At 44.6% G+C, this 20,030-nt stretch overlaps 1 protein-coding gene across 2 annotated transcripts in view; it reads right to left on the bottom strand.

Annotated features, from left to right (window-relative positions):
- The window catches only part of gabrd (gamma-aminobutyric acid type A receptor subunit delta), a 64,900-nt gene extending 50,540 nt beyond the window's left edge, over window positions 1–14,360 (bottom strand). The window contains exon 1 of one of the 2 annotated variants that reach the window (XM_038773358.1): window positions 13,882–14,360. In XM_038773358.1, coding sequence (XP_038629286.1) covers window positions 13,882–13,949 — 68 coding nt within the window. In that variant the 5' untranslated portion in view covers window positions 13,950–14,360. The remainder of the gene's footprint in view (window positions 1–13,881) is intronic. The other variant, XM_038773357.1, reaches the window with a different exon arrangement.
- Window positions 14,361–20,030: the final 5,670 nt, after the last annotated feature.

The following is a 20,030-nucleotide window of genomic DNA, read 5'->3' as shown; positions in this document are numbered from 1 at the left end:
TAAATTACAAAGAGTCTTTGTTTCCATTCTGCTGTAGCTGAGGTTTGACTGTAGCTGATTAATGTGTTTCTAGGTAATATAATTAACGTTGCTAGGAATTTACATTGTGAGTCATGTGACTTAGCACTGTACACATCTTCCCGTAAAGTTTTAGTAATTTAAAATGTAGTGTGCTCCCTTGCAGAATGTATTTTTTAAAATAAATTTAGAGTACCCAATTATTTTTTTTCTCCAATTAAGGGGCAATTTAGCGTGGCCAATCCACCTACCCTGCACATCTTTGGGTTGTGGAGGTGAAACCCACGCAGACACGGGGAGGATGTGCAAACTCCACACGGACAGTGACCCAGAGCCAGGATTCGAACCTGAGTCCTCAGTGCTGCAGCCTTGCAGAATATATTCATGTTAAACTGACATCTATTTGCCTTGGGATTATTGACTTATTAATATTTTACCATACAAGCAACTTGAAAGAGATACGATATCTTGAAAAGACTTCTCACTTCTGAAGATTCTGCCACTTTCTGTAACTGTTACATTTCACAATGTTCCAGTGCTTCTCTCATTCAGGATCTGTCTCTTTAAGAAATGCTTAGAGGTGTTTAGCATTCCTCAAGAAGGGCTCTGTACGAAATGTTGATGTTTTCTCTCCACAAATGCTGGCTGGCCTAACAATGTTTCCACCCGTTATGGCTTGTTTTATTATTACTCGTACAAAATCAATTTTCTCAAAGTGCAACTGTGAAATGAAGCTAAAATTCTAATTAATTAGGAATTATTAGAAAGATAGATATACTTGTGTATTGAAATAAAGATTCAGATTTAAATAGCACTTTTCATAATCGTCAGATATTCCAACACACCTTACAACCAATTAATGTACAAGAAAGGTGCAAGGACTTCAGAGGGAACATGCTGCTTATTTTCACACAGCAGGGGTCCTACAAAGTGACATAAGCAGTGACATAATGACCATTTATTTTTTAGTGATGTTGATCGAGGGATTAATATTCGCCTGGAGATTGCGATTACTCCTCTGCTCTTGTTCCAATAGTACGTGGGATTTTTACAATTCAATCTGAGTGGGCAGTCAGAGCTTTGCTTTAATGTTTTATCTGAAAGGAAGCACCTCTGACAATCCTGTACTCTCTCAGTGCTGCCCTGTTAGCCTAGAATTTGTGCTCAAGTCTCTCAGTGAGCGCACAGTTAAAGAATAAGAGGTCCCCCTCTAAGACAGGGATGAGGAGAACTATTGGATGGCTAATATTGAGGAGGGTGACAACGAATTATAGGAGGACATTAATCAACTTTCAGAATGGGTAGATTAAGTACAATGCAGGTACATGTGAGCTGGTACATTTTTATTCGAGGATAGAGAGGTCACTTATGACCTGGAGAGTGGGAGAAAAGAAAAAAGATTTCAGAGAACAATATACCAATCATTAAAAGTTGTCCCATGGGGAAGGAAGGACTCACAAATAGCAAACCAAGCCGTTGGCTTTATTTCTAGAGGACTAGAAATGAAAACTAGGTAAGTTATGCTAAACCTGTATCAAACACTGGTTGGATCGCACTTGAGTACTGCGTGCAGTTCTGGTCGCCATTTTATAAAAAAGGATATAGAGGCATTGGAGAGGCACAAAGAGGAGTTATGGGGATCATACCAGAAATGTAAGGTTTTCTTATATTTTTTCATGGGGTGTGGGTGTCGCTAACTAGGCCAGCATTGTTGCCCCTTGAGAAGGTGGTGGGGAGCTGCATTCCCAAGCCGCTGCCGTCCGTGTGGTGTAGGTACACCCACAGTGCTGTTAGGGAGAGTGTTCCAGGATTTAGACCCAGCGACAGTGAAGGAACACCGATATATTTCCAAGTCAGCATTTGAGAACCTTGGGTGGTGTTCCCATGTGCCTGCTGCCCTTTTATAGTACATATATATGCATGAAAGTGTAGCCAGGAGCTTAGCAAATTTCTGTCACAAAAAAATCCAATGGGGAATTCAGAAGAACCTTCTTCACCGACAGACTGGTGAGAATGTGGACCATAGGGAGTGGTTGAAGTGAATGGTATAGATATGGACCTATTTAAGAGGACAGGACAAGAACATGAGGGGGTAGGGGGTAGAGGGTTATCATGATAGATTCAGATAAGTAAAAATGGGAGGAAGCTCAGTGGAATAAAGACAAACACCATTGTTTCTGTGCTTTATATCTTGTGCAATCCTATGGACTCTCAATATTCTGATTCAGGGGTGGCAAGTTGGCGCTATGGTTAGCACTGCTGCCTCAAGGGCGCTGAGGACTCAGGTTCGATCCCGGACCCGGGTCAGTGTCCATGTGGAGTTTGCACATTCTCCCCGTGTCTGCGTGGGTCTCACCCCCACAACACAAAGATGTGCAGAGTGGGTGGATTGGCCACGCTAAATTGCCCCTTAATTGGAAAAAGATGAATTGGGTACACTAAATTTATTTTTAAAAATTCTGATGAAATGAAAATGAAAATCGCTTATTGTCAGGAGTCGGCTTCAATGAAGTTACTGTGAAAAGCCCCTAGTCGCCACATTCCGGCGATCGAACCGTGCTGCTGGCCTGCTCGGTCTGCTTTAAAAGCCAGCGATTTAGCCCAGTGAGCTAAACCAACCCCTGATTCAGAGGCAGGAGCACTACCACTGAGCAGTGTTCACACCTCTCATAACCCGAGAACATTCCAAACTCAATGAAGTGCTTTTGAAGTGTAATCACTGCCAGTATGCAGGAAATTGGTCAGGATTTAAAATCTTTTGCAACTTTTAGTGATTCTTGCCACTGATTGACTACTTGGCTCATTCATTTAAAATATTCAACTTTTTCAAATAATAGGTTTCATTCGGGAAATCAACATATCACTAATATCTATCTATTCCCAAATAAAACATCATCACGATTTTTTGAAGTGTTGCAATGCTGTAGGAAATAATAGAATCTTCAGAACCCGTTTTTAAGGATTGCAGTGATGAGAAACACTTTCATGCTGATATCATTTTCAAGTTGTTTGTATATTATGGCGCTGATCCTGAACAATAGTAACACGTACTCCAAACTGTTACCAGTAAATAATCAGGAGCATTTCTGCTCATCACAGACTATCAGTTGCTTCTAAAAATGACTTGAGTGCTTTCTGGCTGAAGAGCTGGTTTGAGACGGTTAACTTTGCTCTGATGTTTGAGCAACAAAGCTCGGGTCCAACACTGGGGCCCATACTAACACCAGAATGAAGCCAAAGGAGGAGGTGGTTTAACTTTGCTTCACAATTGGCAATCTGGCGGAGCTCGGTATGTTTGGTGAGTTCAGCTTGACACCCATTGCTAATGCTGTGACAGGTGTATAATTCATGAAAAATAAACTGCACCATTCACAAAGTATTGCCATTATCTAAGAAATCATCCTAGAATCACCACAGTGCAGGAGGAGGCCATTCGGCCTGTCGAGTATGCACCGACCCTTTGAAAGAGTTCCCTACCTAGACCCAAGTCCCCCCCCGCCTATTCCTGTAACCCAATGACCCCAACTAACCTTTTGGACACTAAGGGGCAATTGATCATGGCCAATTCCCCCAACTTGTGCACCTTTGGACTGTGGGAGGAAACCGGAGCACCTGGAGGAAACTCACGCAGACATGGGGAGAAAGTACAAACCTCACACAGACAGTGAGCAAAGGTTAGAATTGAACCAGGGACCCTGGCGTTGTGAGGCAGCAATCCCAACCACTGCACCACCTTGCAGCCATGTATTAATAAATCACTGATTTTCCCGAATCTGATATTGAAAATGTGCTAATATTCTAATTAAACTGCGTCTCAAAGAACAAAAAAAAAGAAAAGTACAGCACAGGAACAGGCCCTTCGGCCCTCCAAGACTGCGCTGACCATGTTGCCCATCTAAACTACAATCTTCTACACTTCCTGGGTCCATATCCCTCTATTCCCATCCTATTCATGTATTTGTCAAGATGCCCCTTAAATGCCACTATCGTCCCTGCTTCCACCACCTCCTCCGGCAGCGAGTTCCAGGCACCCACTACCCTCTGTGTAAAAAACTTGCCTTGTACATTACTCTAAACCTTGCCCCTCGCACCTTAAACCTATGCCTCCTAGTAATTGACCCCTCCACCCTGGGGAAAAGCCTCTGACTATCCACTCTGTCTATGCCCCTCATAATTTTGTAGACTTCTATCAGGTCGCCCCTCAACCAGTGAGAACAAACCGAGTTTATTCAACCGCTCCTCATAGCTAATGCAGTCTCTATTTTAAAATTCTCATCCTTCTTATTTCTGTATCTCCTCCAGCCCCACAAAAAACTTGGAGATCTTGGTGCTTCAGTAATTCTCACCTTAACAGCATTCCCCGAGTTTAATAACTTCACCATTGATGACTCTGCCTTCAGTTGCAAAAGCCCTCTGGAAATCCTTCCCTCCTTTCTGACACTCCGTGAACCCTACCCCTTTCACCAAGCCTTTGATCATCAGCCCTAACATTTAATATAGATTAGTGCAAATTTTGGTTTGGTACTACATCTGAGAAGTGTTTTGGGATGTTTAGTACTATGCATATGTAAATTGTTAAAGGCGTTATACAGTTAAAAGTCCTATATAAATATAAATTGTTGTTGTTTGATTCAGCCTATTCAAGCCAACTCTGTCAAAGATATTGATAGTTCCTTACCTGCAGAATATCCAATAATTGCTCACTATTTTATTATCTATTTAAAATAATGTCTTGTTTGCAGCATTGGAAAGATGAATGTGTTTCAAGGTGGACAGTGTCACAGGGTAGGTCGCTCTCATTCCACACAATAGTTCTACTGTAGTTTCCACAGCTGTCAAGTGTCAGAAAGATTAGAGACCCCAGCAGTGAATTAGCAAGCTGCTGTGAAATTTCCTCTGGCTAGTTACAAACCATGTTAACCCAAACTGGCTTGAATTTCAGTGTTGGGTGCCTGTTATTGTCCTTGTGTATCATTTCAGGAAGTCCCTTTTTTTCACTGTAATCTTACATTAAAGTTAAATATATATCTGTGTAACTCCTTTTATTGTTCCTTGTGCCCCATTTGCTTTTGTCTATATTTAATGCCATTTTTTATTTTCTGATCATTTTTGTTCCCATGTTGGCACATTGGCACTAATGTTCATGGCTTATTTTGACTGAAAGAAATTAAAACTAAAAAGAGTTGATGATTGGGAAAGGGAAAAATGGAGGCATGATTTCCCTATTTTAAAATAACAAAGGCACTTCTGTGCTTCAGTACAGTGTACTATCTATCAGAGCTATGCGAGGACATCCATTTCAAATGTTTAATATTATACAGTAATGGCTGTTAGTTGATCAGATGAAAACAGCAATAACTTGTATTGATATACAAAACATAAAAATGACCTACTATTCAGGAGCATTCTATATAAAAACTTTAAACCAAGCCACACATGGAAATAGGAAAGGGGCTGGTTCAGCTCACCGGGCTAAATCGCTGGCTTTTAAAGCAGACCAAGCAGGCCAGCAGCACAGTTCGATTCCCGTACCAGCCTCCCTGGACAGGTGCCGGAATGTGGCGACTAGGGGCTTTTCACAGTAACTTCATTGAAGCCTACTCGTGACAATAAGTGATTTTCATTTCATTTTTCATTTCAAAAGCTTTGTCAAAATGATACATTTGAAACAGGAGAGAGCAGTGAAAGTAAAGAGGTTTACAGAAGGAATGCCAGAAGTTAGGGTCCCTAACAAGTTAAAGACATGGCACCAACAGTGCAGCAATTAAAATCAGGGCATATTCTAGGGACCAGAATTAGAGGAACACAGATGTCTGAGAGGGTGTGGGGTTGGTGACAGAGATAAGGGAGGGGCAAGGCCATGGAGGGACTTGAAAACAAAGATTTGAATTTTAAAATCGAGTGATCGTTGTACTGGATGTCAGGGCAGCTCAGTGAGCACAGGGTTAATAGGGGAACAAGGACAGAGGCAGCAGAGTTTTGGATGACATCAAGTTTATGGCGAATCAAGCCTGTGAGAATGGCCAGTATAGCCATTATATTTTGTAATAGACATTATTCATCTGAGTTTACATAAATGTAAACTGATTGGGAATCAACAGCGCCTGTAACATCATCATTGTTGCAGCTATCATAACCCACACACCCCAACAGTAATTTGCTTTCTGCGAAGTTCTGGCATTGCACAGATATCCCTAGTCCTTCCCCTTTAATCAATAGTTTGACTGAACATTCACTGCCGTTACTGCTGTCACCCAGACAGCATTGCTGAGTTTTAGTGTAATATTTACAGTGTCATTATTGTATGTGAGTCATTGTAAAGTGTTACCATGTTCTTGAGTAACAGTGACAGCTAATATGAAACAGCCATGCCATTCCAAAGCTTTACTGAAATGCCACGACCCGTAATCTAACAGGAGGACCTGTGCAGCAGTACAGTTTGCTGCAATATGTATAATAAGAGGTAGTTTAACTTGGTACAGTTAAATGCAGGGGAGGGAGGTAATTGGGGGAGATGTTCTTGCCCAGTATTTGGGGGAACCTGTATCTCTCTAATGGATGGTCTAAGAATAGGAGAAGCAGGGTGATGTGGGTATCCACCCATCGTTTTAGTGAAAACAAGGTCCAAAGTAACCTTCGGAGATTGGAAAATTTTGGAAGGAAAAATAATAAGAAGCAATATACACTGAATGGTTTAATTTTAAAGACCGTTGCAGGAACAGGAAAACCTGGTCCTCTCAGACATAACCCTTTGAAGATCTGACTCAATGGGCCGAATGGCCTCCTTCTGCATTGTAAATTCTATGATGCTGTGAAAATTGTCAGACAAGTTGATAAAGTTGCTTTTAAAGTTGCTGAAACCTTAGGTTTTGTAAGTAGAAGTACAGAGTACAAAATATAGAAAGTTAGGGTAAATCTTTATGATCGGCCTCAGTTGGAAGATCTTAACCAGTTCTGGGAAGCACACGTCAAGAAGGATGCCTGGGTCTTGGAGAAGGCACAGAGGAGACTTAGCCGATAGTATCAGGGATGAAAGACCAATTCCATGGAGAGGCTGAGGGAGCTGGAATTGTTCTTCTTGCAGCAGGGAGGTTAAAGGGAGATTTCACCGGTGAGGGGTTTAGGGAGTAGATAGAGAGGATCTGTATCTCCTCACAGTTGGAGCAGCAATCAGAGGGCGCAGGTTTAAAATAATGAGCCCAAAAGCCCGGCAGGGAGGGATGAGAAGGAATCTTTTAATGCGGAAAGTTTTTCTGATCTAGAATTTGCTGTCCGGGTGCTAAAAGTATTTAAATAGTAGCTTTCAAAAGAGAATGTTTAAAAGGGAAAGGATGGCAGAGCTGTGTGGAGAGCATAGGAATCAGATTAATTGGACAGTCCTTTCAAACGGCCAGTACAGACTTCATTGGGCCGAAAGGCTTGTTTCTCGCTTTTCTGAAGCTATGATTTAAGAAAGTGATAAATGTGTACAGGAGGTGGGAGAAGGGTTAATGAACAAGATAGAACATAGAACATAGAACATAGAACAGTACAGCACAGAACAGGCCCTTCGGCCCTCAATGTTGTGCCGAGCCATGATCACCCTACTCAAACCCACGTATCCACCCTATACCCGTAACCCAACAACCCCCCCCCTCCTTAACCTTACTTTTTTAATTAGGACACTACGGGCAATTTAGCATGGCCAATCCACCTAACCCGCACATCTTTGGACTGTGGGAGGAAACCGGAGCACCCGGAGGAAACCCACCTGGCAGATATGTTTGAAAAACCTTGGAGAGGAACCAGCAGCGCTGTCTGAGATGGATTCTCCACATCAGCTGGGAAGACAGGCGCACTAACATCAGCGCCCTTGAAGGAGCCAAGAACACCATCACCGAGGCCATGATCATCCGAAATCAACTGCGCTGGGCCGGCCACGAGTTAGTGTCAGAGTCCCGATTGCCAAAGCAAACCTTCTTCACCCAGTTCAAGAAAGGCACCCGAATATGAGGAGGACAAAGGAATTGCTTCAAAGACACCCTGAAGGCTAACCTCAAGAAATGCAACTCAGACATCAAAGCCTGGGAGGCCGCTACTCTTAGGAGACCTACTTTGAGGAACCTCCTGACTGGAGGGACACAATTCTTCAAGGACACTCTACGCAAGAGTAGAGGTCCAGAAACAGAGCCTGAGAAAGGAATACCAGCGATCAGTAGTTCATAGAACATAGAACATAGAACAGTACAGCACAGAACAGGCCCTTCGGCCCTCAATGTTGTGCCGAGCCATGATCACCCTACTCAAACCCACATATCCACCCTATACCCGTAGCCCAACAACCCCCCCCTAACCTTACTTTTATTAGGACACTACGGGCAATTTAGCATGGCCAATCCACCTAACCCGCACATCTTTGGACTGTGGGAGGAAACCGGAGCACCCGGAGGAAACCCACGCACACAGGGGGAGGACGTGCAGACTCCACACAGACAGTGACCCAGCTGGGAATCGAACCTGGGACCCTGGAGCTGTGAAGCATTTATGCTAACCACCATGCTACCCTGCTGCCCCTTTTTAGCAATGATCACCCTACCCAAACCCACGTAACCCGTATCCCAACAATACCCCCATTAACCTTACACTACGGGCAATTTAGAATGGCCAATCCACCTAACCCGCACATCTTTGGACTGTGGGAGGAAACCGGAGCACCCGGAGGAAACCCACGCACACACAGGGAGGACGTGCAGACTCCACACAGACAGTGACCCAGCCGGGAATCGAACCTGGGACCCTGGAGCTGTGAAGCATTGATGCTAACCACCATGCTACCGTGAGGCCTCCTAACTACCGTGAGGCCTCCAAGTTCAAGGACCAATTCCCCCTCTCGGAAACATCGATCAAGTGTGCAGCTGAAGATGCGGCTCTAGGATCGGGCTCATCCGCCACGCAAGGACCCAGAGAACAATCATACTCATTCGCGAATGATCATTGAAGAAGATGGGGATGGGGTAAATCATTGAATACTACCAAAATGTCCTTTCCACACAAAATAGGGCATCACGGTAGCACATTTGTTAGCATTGCTGCTTCACAGCACCAAGGACCCGGATTTGATTCCCAGCTTGGGTCACTGTCTGTGCGGAGTCTGCACGTGTCTGTGTGAGTTTACTCCGGGCGCTCCGGTTTCCTCCCACAAGTCCTGAAAGACGTGCTGTTGGGTAATTTGGACATTCTGAATTCTCCCTCAGTGTACCCGAATAGGCGCCGGAATGTGGCGACCAGGGGATTTTCACACTAACTTCACTGTAGTGTTCATGTAAGCCTACTTGTGACATTAATAAAGATTATTAATATTAAATGTCAAAATTGAATTTTGTGTTTTTTTGGGGAGGGGGGGGGGGGGGGGGGGAAATGAAATCTGATGCTAGACCAGTTCGTGGAATGGGCGGACAGGCGGCAGATGAAGTCAATGAAGAGGAATGTGAAGTGATTCCTTTTAGTAGAAAGAAAATGGAGAGACCACATAAAACAAAGCGTCCAATTCTAAAGGGGATGCAGGGGCAGAGGGACCCGGGCGGACAGATCATTGAAGGTGTCAGGACAGGTCGAGAGCGTGGTTAATAAAGTGTATCGTATACTGGGCTTTACTAATATGAGCACAGAGCACAAAAGCAACAAATAACTCATTGTACAAGACACTTCAGCCTTATCTCGGGTATTATGTCTGGTCCTGGGTGTTGCAATTTAGGAAAGGTGTGAAAGCATTGAGGAGAGGGCAGAAATTATTCACGAGAATGGTTCCTGGAATGAGGAACTTCAGTTACGTAGATATATTGGAGAGGTTGGGACTGTGTAGATGTATAGTGGTATACAAAATCATGAGAGGTTTGGACAGGGAGATAGGGAGAGACCGTTCCCACTCATGAACGGATTGAGAACAGGAGGACACAGATTTAAACCATTGTAATTGGCAAGAAAAGCAAAAAACAACATTAGGAAAAGCTTTTTCACACAACGAATGGTTAGGATCGGGAGTGCACAGCCTGAGAGTGTGGCGGAGGCAGCTTCAATCGAAGCATTCAAGAGGAGACTGAATTATTAACAGAACTGGAGGAATGTGCAGGATCACAGGAGGGTGGGGGGGGGGGGGGGGGCACAAGATGAATTGCTCATTCGTGGCCTCCTTCTGCACTGAAGCAATTCTGTGATTCTGTGAAGTTTCACTTTCCCATTATGAGGAAGGTGTCAAGTTGTGTATGAGCCACATTGCTAATGTTGTACCACCTCTTACATTGGTGTAGTTTTTCATGCAATAGGTGATGCTCTTTAGTTCGAACTGAACTACCACAGAAACTACTTTGAAGCTGTTTTGTAAAAACACCTGAGTGCCAATACTTCAACCAGGTCAAATTTAATTATAATATACTTGCTATAGAATGGGTGACTTGGTGGCACAGTGGTTAGCACTGCTGCTCCACAGTGCCAGGGACCCGGGTTCAATCCCGGCCTTGGGTCACTGTCTGTGCGGAGTCTGCATGTTCTCCCCGTGACTGCGTGGGTTTCCTCCGGGTGCTCCGGTTCCTCCCACAGTCCAAAGAATTGCAGGTTAGGTGGATTGGCCATGATAAATTGCCCTTAGTGACCAAAGGTTAGGTGGGGTTACGGAGATAGGGCCTCGGTAACTCTTTCGGAGGCCCGGTGCAGACCCAATGGGCTAAATGATCTCTTTCTGCACTGTAGGGATTCGATGATTCGAATTTCATTACGGTTAAATACTCAGTCTCACATAAGATGACAGAATTATAATTTATGGAGTAAAAGAAACCTTTTACACAATTGTGTTCTTCAAATTCCAGACTAAAATTGACAATGCAGCAACACCAATAATCAGACAGGATCACACCAGAATATTTCACAATGTAGTGGACAATACAAGCTCGAGATCCAAATAAAATTCTCAAACTATAAATAAAAATAAGTTCAAAATGCTCATATCTAAATAGAAATTGCACTCCAGTTAGGGGCTGGTTTAGCACACTGGGCTAAATCACTGGCTTTGAAAGCAGACCAAGGCAGGCCAGCAGCACGGTTCAATTCCCGCACCAGCCTCCCCGAACAGGTGCCGGAATGTGGCGGCTAGGGGCTTTTCACAGTAACTTCATCTGAAGCCTACTTGTGACAATAAGCCATTTTCATTTCATTTCAGATATTGAATAAGTAGAGTGCTTTCAGAGTTTAGCTAAAACCAGTGGCCAATGAGTTCGATGGGCCAAATGGCCTCCTACTGTGAAATAATGACTGGTTCCATGACGGGACACTCGATGGCACATTAGTGTGTTTATTTTAATTCCGCTTTTAGGTACAGATTATTGCAACACAATTATGCAATTTAATACTGTGAGGGGTTAAGCACTGCTGGAAGACGGACATGTTACAGGCAAGGGAGGTGGTGGCAATGTCTCTGGTCGAGTAATCCAGAGACCTGGGGTAATATGCTAGCAGCCGAGGTTTAAATCCCACCTCATTCAGTAATGCCCTTCATGGACAAACATCTGGTGTCTTACCTGGTCCGGCCTACATGTGACCCCAGACCCACAATCTCTTAACTGCCCCGCTCAGTTGTCCCCCCTCCCTCAGTAGGGGGGGGGGGGGGGGCGTCAATAACTAGGTCAATAGATTTAAGGGGAGGGGATTTGAGGAAAAGCTTTTTCACCCAGAGGGTGGTGGGAGTCTGGAACTCACTGACTGAAAGGGTGGTGGAGGCATTTAGATGAGCTCTTGAAATGTGATAGTCATACAAGGTTACGGACAAAGTGCTGGAAAATGGGATTAGAATAGATAGGTGTGTGGTAGCCAGTGCAAACACGATGGGTTGAAGCGTCTCTTTCTGGTTTGTAAATCTCTATGCCTTTAAGATGATACACATCTATCTGACAACTCTTTCCACAATTTACCACTGTTCAACAGCAGATTAATGAGGTTAGATCCCTAATGATGTTGTCCTGTGTATTGGCTGAAACTATTAAACTTTACCTTTTCTTTTACAGTAACAGTGATGTGCTCAAGGGCAGGTTTCTGATCATTCCTCACGGCCTCCCAATGAGTAATGAGCAACATGACTGTGAAAAGGATACATCAGGTGGGGTTCCCTTTGCCTTTCTCATGGAATCACAAGGCCTCTTCCTGAGGAGTCTGCTGCCTGTGAGCAGCCATCAGTCCCTCAATGTTCTAGCCAAAAGGTCAGGGGCTGCTCTGTTGGCCATGGTCCCTCACCCTGAGCATGTGGCCCTTACCCAAGCCTCACAAATGGACAGGAGTGACCACTCCCTGAGGTCTCAAATGGTCCTGCTCACCTTTCTTTCCCTTAACCAACTCTGAAGAAGGGTCATACTTCGCAAATGGAAACATTAACTGTTTTCTCTCTCTCCACAGACACTGCTGGGAGTTTCTTCAGCATTTTCTGTTTTTATTTCAGCATTCCAGCAGAGTTTTGCTTTTATTAAGATATAGTAGCCGCGTTCTTGAAAATACAGAACTGGGGCGGCACGGTGGCACAGTGGTTAGCACTGCTGCCTCATGGCGCCGAGGTCCCAGGTTCAATCCCGGCTCTGGGTCACTGTCCGTGTGGAGTTTGTCATTCTCCCTGTGTTTGAGTGGGTTTCATCCCCACAACCCAAAGATGTACAGGGTAGGTGGACTGGCCACGCTAAATTGCCCCTTAATTGGAGAAAATTAATTGGGTATTCTAAATTTATAAAAGAAAATACAGAACCAATTTCCCAAGACAGAAAAGGCTCATTTAGGGCAGCATGGTGGCACAGTGGGTTAGCCCTGCACGGTGGCACAGTGGGTTAGCCCTGCACGGTGGCGCAGTGGGTTAGCTCTGCTGCTTCACAGTGCTGAGGTCCCAGGTTCGATCCCAGCCCCAGGTCACTGCCCTAAGCACATTCTCCCCATGTCTGTGTGGGTTTTGCCCCCACAACCTAAAGATGTGCCGGCTATGTGGATTGGCCACGCTAAATTGCCCCTTAATTGGAAAAAAATAATTGGGTACTCTAAATTTAAAAAAAAAGGGCACATTTTGGGTTCAGCAGAACGGATTTAATGATTGCTTCACGCCAGCAGTAAGCACAATGTGCCGAGTTTAGAACTGCTTGTTGGAATGTTAACTATTAAAAATGTTTAATGTGATCATACTGGACAGTACTTGCTCCAGTGTATGATCCCGGCAGGCTGCCTCTGGCCAAAGTTCTGCTCTTCAGCTGAAATTAAATTGAAGACAGAAAAAACCTAAATCCAGCTCATCAAAAAAATGCTGCAAAAAATTTACTGGGATGTTTCATAAAGGTATGTATAGATTACTCTGGTCCTTTCCCAGCCAAAGCCTGTCAAAAAGTATCTAATTGGAGAGTGGGAGAGAGGGAAGGAAGGGATTAAGAGAAAAAAAAGACAGATATTGAGGAGGGGGAAATAGATCAATGCGGTGAACAAATGTTAGCCAGTTGTAGAAAGGGGAAATTCATTTTGAAATAAGCCGTCAGCAAACCCCAGGATATCCCAATCCCAATAAATCAAAGCGACAAGGAATAAATAATGTGTGTGTGTGTGTGTGTGTGTGTGGTACATAGCTTGATAAGGATTAAATAGGTCGCTACATATTGAATGTGTCCCAGGGAATCTGATGCGTTAGTGAAGTTACCTGCGAACATTTGACTGCATCAGAAGCTTTGTACATTCACCCCCCACACCTGACTCCTCACTGAAAAGCAGCAACATCCAGACTGGGAAAAAGTTACACGCTTTCCACAAAACAGATGGGAAGAGAAGTATTCGATTTTTAAAAAACACAAAAGACTGCCCAGTGCAGTAATCACTTACCTTATCAAGCCACGGTGCTGCGCAGAGAGGAAAAGCAGAGATGTGAATGTTAAGGTGATAAATCCCATTGTATAAAGCTGGGGGTAGGGGCGGCTCAGTCAGAAGGAAAGGGCTTGGCTCTGAGGAGCTGTCAGCAGATTGGGGACAGGCTGCCCCTCTCTCATTCCGCTGCCCCGGAGCTTCTCCTCCGAGCTGCTGTCTCCAGGTCGCTCCGGGTACAAGTGTGATGAGAGCCGGAGCCAGGAGCCACTTCAGCAGACACCACTCTCTGCCCACATTGCCAAGCTGCGGGAGACTTAAAGCGCCAGCTCCCTCACTCCAGCAGCAACATTTAAAGCTGTATTTACCCACATTTGAAAGTCAGCAGCTCCTGTAGAAATACTGCTCTTCTGGGAAAGACTGGCACCGAGGGTTTATTCCAATATCACTTGGTTTCTTCATCAAGTCACTGGCAATGATGGCCAGGTTAATCACCCCCTACCCCATCCAGCTCGGAACCTCAATCTGCTCTGCCTTCTGCAACACTCCCCCACCCAAAAAAAACCGTGTGCCCTCCTGGCAGAGGCAAAAATAAGATTAAACCCCTGGGAGGGGAAAAGGTGGAAATTACTTTTCCAAGTCCCTTTGGGCGATTACAGCAATGCCAGGACACTCTGACTCAGAGTAAGGGTCAGCAGTACCTAGCTTTTGTTCAAACTGATGATCTTCACCCCAGGGGGGAGCGGGTACATCTGTCACTTGAAGAAATTCAATGTATCCTGCACCAGATAGCAATGTGCGATCTTACACACACTCAGCTTTTACACACACATGGAAGTCTTACTGCAATTGTATAGGGCATTGGTGAGGCCACACCTGGAGTATTGTGTGCAGTTTTGATGTCCCTATCTGAGGAACGATGTTCTTGCTATGGAGGGAGCGCAGCGAAGGTTTACCCGGCTGATTCCTGGGATGGCGGGACTGTCACGTGAGGAGCGATTGAGTCGGTTAGGGTTGTATTCGATGGAGTTCAGAAGAATGAGGGGGGATCTCATAGAAACTTACAAAATTCTAACAGGACTGGACAGTGAATACAGTGAATGGTGGAACCCTCAAGAATATTGACAGTCAGAGAGATCTAGGTGTACAGGTCCACAGGTCACTGAAAGGGGCAACACAGGTGGAGAAGGTAGTCAAGGCATACGGCATGCTTCCCTTCAATGGCCTGGTCATGTTGCAGCTGTATAGAACCTTAGTTAGGCCACACTTGGGAGTATAGTGTTCATTTCTGGTCGCCACACCATCAGAAGGATGTGGAGGCTTTAGAGAGGGTGCAGAAGAGATTTACCAGGATGTTGCCTGGTATGGAGGGCATTAGCTATGAGGAGCAGTTGAATAAACTCGGTTTGATCTCACTGGAGCAACGGAGGTTGAGGGGCGACCTGATAGAGGTCTACAAAATTATGAGGAGCATAGACAGGGTGGGTAGTCAGAGACTTTTTCCCAGGGTAGAGGGGTCAATTACTAGAGGGCATAGGTTTAAAGTGCGAGGGGCAAAGTTTAGAGGAGATGTACGAGGCAAGTTTTTTACACAGAGGGTAGGTGCCTGGAACTCGCTGCCGGATGAGGTGGTGGAAGGTGGGATGATAGTGAAGTTTAAGGGGCATCTTGACAAATACATGAATAGGATGGGACTAGAGGGATACGGACCCCGGAGATGTAGAAGATTTTAGTTTGGACGGGCAGCATGGTCGGCCTGATGCTGTGCTGTACTTTTCTTTGTTCTTTATTCTTTGACAGGGTAGATGCAGGAAGGATGTACTCAATTGTGAGGGAATCCAGAACCGGGGGCACAGTCTGAGGATACGGGGTAGACCATTTAGGACAGAGATGAGGAGACATTTCTTCACCCAGAGAGTGGTCGGCCTGGGGAATTTGTTGCTACAGAATGTAGTTGAGTCCAAAACATTGTATGTTTTCAAGAAGGAGCTGGATATAGCTTTTGTGGAGAAAAAGACCGAAGGATATGGGTGGGGGTGGGGAACAGGCTATTGAGTTGGATGATCAGCCATGATCATAATGAATGGCGGAGCAGGTTTGAAGGGCTGAATGGCCTCCTGCTGCTCCTATTTTATCTGTTTCTATCATTGTGTAAGTGTGGAGAGGCTGGGGAATCAAGGGTTGTTCTCCTTAGGGTGCAGGAGGTTAAAGGGAGAGACGTGCAAAGTTATGAATTTTGTTGAAGTATGCGGAGAGAAGCTGAATTTCTGACAGATTTCAAGATCATTGACAAAAGAATCAGAGATGAGCTGAGGAGAGTTTCCTATTCCAAGTTGTTGGGTGTGAAATCTGCTGTCTGAGAGTGTGGTGGAAACAGATTCAACGATACCTTCGAAAGAGAATTAGGTGAGTATTTGAATCGGGAAACTGCAGGACTATGGGTAACGAGAAGTAGAGCGGGAATAATTGGATCGTTCTTTCAAAAAGCCAGTACTGATGCAATGGGCCAAATGGCTCCCTTTCTGCGCTGTACGATTCTGCTATTATTGTAACTGCAGGTCTTTGGCATCGATTGAAAAATCAGCCTGGTCTCTGCTCATGGTCTCTGCTGGAAGTGCAGGTGTGAATCCTGAGTGAGGACGGGTTTAGCTTCTGGCGATGTTGATCTTTCAGAAAACTGGCCCTGGTACAGTAAGACAAATGGCTTCCTTCTGTGCTGGAACTTTTAGGAGATTCAAATATTCTTGCTTGCCTATTTTAAAATAAATTGCTTTGGCTGATAGTTCCTCCTGAGATCAAAGCACAGATTTGGCTGGTTCTTGTTCTTTTTGGCAAAGGCATTCAAGTTCTGTGAAGTTGGTGAAGACATTTATACCTATGTTTAGATCCTTCCTGCATCATTGCAGATAAATTGGTTGAATTGATCCAAGGAGGTACAATTAAAAACAAAATTAAAGTGGCATCGCTGGCTTGGCCAGCATTTATTACCCATCCCGGATTGCCCTTGAGAAGTGGTGGCTGCAGGATAATGAAATTAATGTATTTAATGGAATCAGAGACTAGGGGGAGATATAGTGTAATGGGTTAATGTGAAATATATAAATAGACAGTCTACTTCATCAGTGATGTAAGATAACAAGACAGCAGAATATGCTGAGAGATGGTTCTAATTGAAGTCAATAAGAGATAAAGTTTACCAACAGTCTAGCTTCCAGCCATATCTATAAATCCTGAGTAAGGACGACCTGATTCAAGACCAACAACAATGATAACAGATGGTGACAGCAGAAAGCACAGCAGAAAAAGCAGTAAGTGAGCAGTCCAGTGAATGGAACAAGCAGCAACAGAAACGACTGCAGGACAGGGACAGCGTGAGGGACAATGCCAACACAACTCAGAGAAAGGCTGAGGTGAGGGAAGGCCTTGGAGAAAGTCTGACCTCTTCCAGAGTGCTCCAAGAACATGGAAGTCTGGGATCAGGCCAAGATGTGGCAAAGTTGGCGTTGTGGGTTTACCGGATCGAGAAGTGTTTTGTGGTTAGCAGGGAAGAGTAGCAAGAGGCAGGTTTGTTTCTGCAACACAATGGTCAGACAGGGCACACAGAAACAGTGACAAACAACGAGCTTCTAAAGGCCTTTGACTCATATTTCAACCTTAGAAGAAACACCATTATAGAAAGGGCGAAGTTCAATAGATCTACCCAACAATTGGGAGAGAGCATAGATTTCTTCTTTCACGATTTATGTCAGCTTAGCAGAGAATTGTGAATATGGAGCCACGGAAGCCAAACTAATTCAGGATCCCATTGTTGTAGGAGTCTTAGCAGAGACTTTATGAGATTTTCTGCAGTCAAGGGAAGACCTGATGCTATCAAAAGCTATCCAGTTAACAAGGCAGGAAGAAGTTAGAAAGCAAAATCATGTATTTATTTGAGGTAAAGTAACTTAATTGCAGTGTTAATGTAAGCCTACTTGTGACAATAAAGATAATAAGTAGCAGCATATACTTCTTGAAAAACAGCGAAAGAGCAAAAAGGGTGAGGCAACCAGCATTACTCAGTGCTCTTGCTTTAGCAGGAATGTAGGAGCATATGAAATAGGAGTAGACCATTCGGCCCATCAAGCCTGCTCTGACATTCAAACACTTCATGGCTGATCATTGACCTCTAACTCATTTTTCCTCACTATCCCCAAATCGCTTGATGCCATCCAGGATAAAGGCTATAGCAGCCTGGAAAATGCCCTGCCAAAAATGTAGGCTACCATTCCTGCAAGAGCCGAGGATGTTTGGAATCAGAAATGAAAGAAGAAACCAAATAAAATTTGTAGCATTCAAGAAATCAAGAATGGACAGCATGCTGCCTCACAGCGCCAGGGACCCGGGTTCAAATCTGACATTGAGTGACTGTCTCTGCTGAGTTTATACGTTCTCCCCGTGTCTGCGTGGGTTTCCTCCAGGTACTCCGGTTTCCTCCCACAGTCCAACGATGTGCAGGTTAGGTGGATTGGTCATGATAAATTACCCCTTAGTGTCTAGGGATATGCAGGTTAGGTACGGGGATAGGGCAGGGTGGGCAGGGAGGATCTGGGCAGACCCGATATAAAGATAATGAAGTGTAATTTTTGGGAGAAAGTACAGGATCTAATGTAACCCATCAACAGCCATAAAACAAATTTCAAATTAGACGCTGGAGCAGGGGTTTCAGTTCTCTCAGACACTGAACGGTGCCAAAGTAAGACTTCCTCCGGTTATCAAACCATACAGCACCACAATTCAGAGGCATTCAGCTGAAGGTCGAGAGACAGTTGTCTACTAAACTCCAGTATGAATGAGAAGTCGACAGGGCTTCTGGTGTTGAAGTCAATGCTGGGTGGTCCATTCAGTTTCATTCCTTATCATGTTTTCTGTTACAGTTTGATACAACAGAGTGGCTTTCAAGGTCAAGATCAACCACATTGTTCGGTGTCTGGAGTCACATGTAGGCTAGACTAGATAAGGACGGCAGATTTCTTTCCTTATGCCTCATTCGTTAACCCGATGGGTTTTTTGTACAATGCTGTCTATCCCTCCAGATCCAGGATTCACTGGATTTGATAATCTCACCCTTTTTCTTTATTGAAACATGTTGGCCCTGTACTCTCACTATTTCTTTCTTGAATATGTCCCACTATTGTGTCAGAGATTTATCTTTTATTTACTGTTTCCAAGAAAGGGACAATTTAGCGTGGCCAATCCACCTACCCTACACATATTTGGGTTGTGGGGGTGAGACCCACGCAGACACGGGAAGAATGTGGAAAATCCACACGGACAGTGACCCAGAGCCGGGATCGAACCTGGGACTGCGGCGCCAGAGGCAGCAGTGCTAACTATTGCGCCATCATGCTGCCCAACCTCCCCCTCTCTTGTAGGACCTTTTACATCTGGCTTAAAAAGTTCTCTTGGATGCATTTTAAGAATTCTGCTCCCTCTAAACCTTTCACACTATGACTACCCCAGTTAATGTTGAGGAAGTTGAAATCCCCTATATCACTACCCTGTTACACTTCTCTCAAACTTGCCTACATATCTGCTCTTCTATTTCTCTCGGACTGATAGAAAGTCTATAAAACACTCCCAGTAATGTAGTCGCTCCTTTTTGCTTTTTAAGTTCAACCCATATGACCTCAGTTGAAGAACCTTTTAAGATGTTGTCCCTCCTTACTGCTGTAATTGATTCCCTAATCAAAGTTATGACCCCCCCCCCCTCTCCTCTTTTATCTCCTTTCTGTCTCGCCTGAAGATCCTGTATCCTGGAAAAGTGAGCTGTCAATCCTGCCACTCTCTCAAACATGTCGCAGTGATAGCAACGATTTTATCAGAGAATAGAATGATAGAATCACAGAATCCCTTCAGTGCCGAATGACGTAATTCGACCCTTCAAATGAGCACTTTACCCATACCCACTTCCTCCCTATTCCCGTAACCTAACCCACACAACCCTGGACACTAAAGGACAATTTATCATGGCATCATGGCCAATTTGCCATCTTTGGATTGTGGGAGGAAACCCACACAGGCACCGGGAGAACATACAAACTCCACACAGACAGTGACCCAAGCCGGAATTGAACCCAGGTCCGCGGCACTGTGAGGTAGCAGTGATAATCACTGTGCCACCGTGCCGCCCC

This window comes from Scyliorhinus canicula, chromosome 16 (assembly GCF_902713615.1).
Source record: "Scyliorhinus canicula chromosome 16, sScyCan1.1, whole genome shotgun sequence".
Lineage (NCBI taxonomy): Eukaryota > Metazoa > Chordata > Chondrichthyes > Carcharhiniformes > Scyliorhinidae > Scyliorhinus > Scyliorhinus canicula.
The sequence above is the reverse complement of the archived record's forward strand: the minus strand, read 5'-3'. Positions and strand labels throughout refer to the sequence as shown.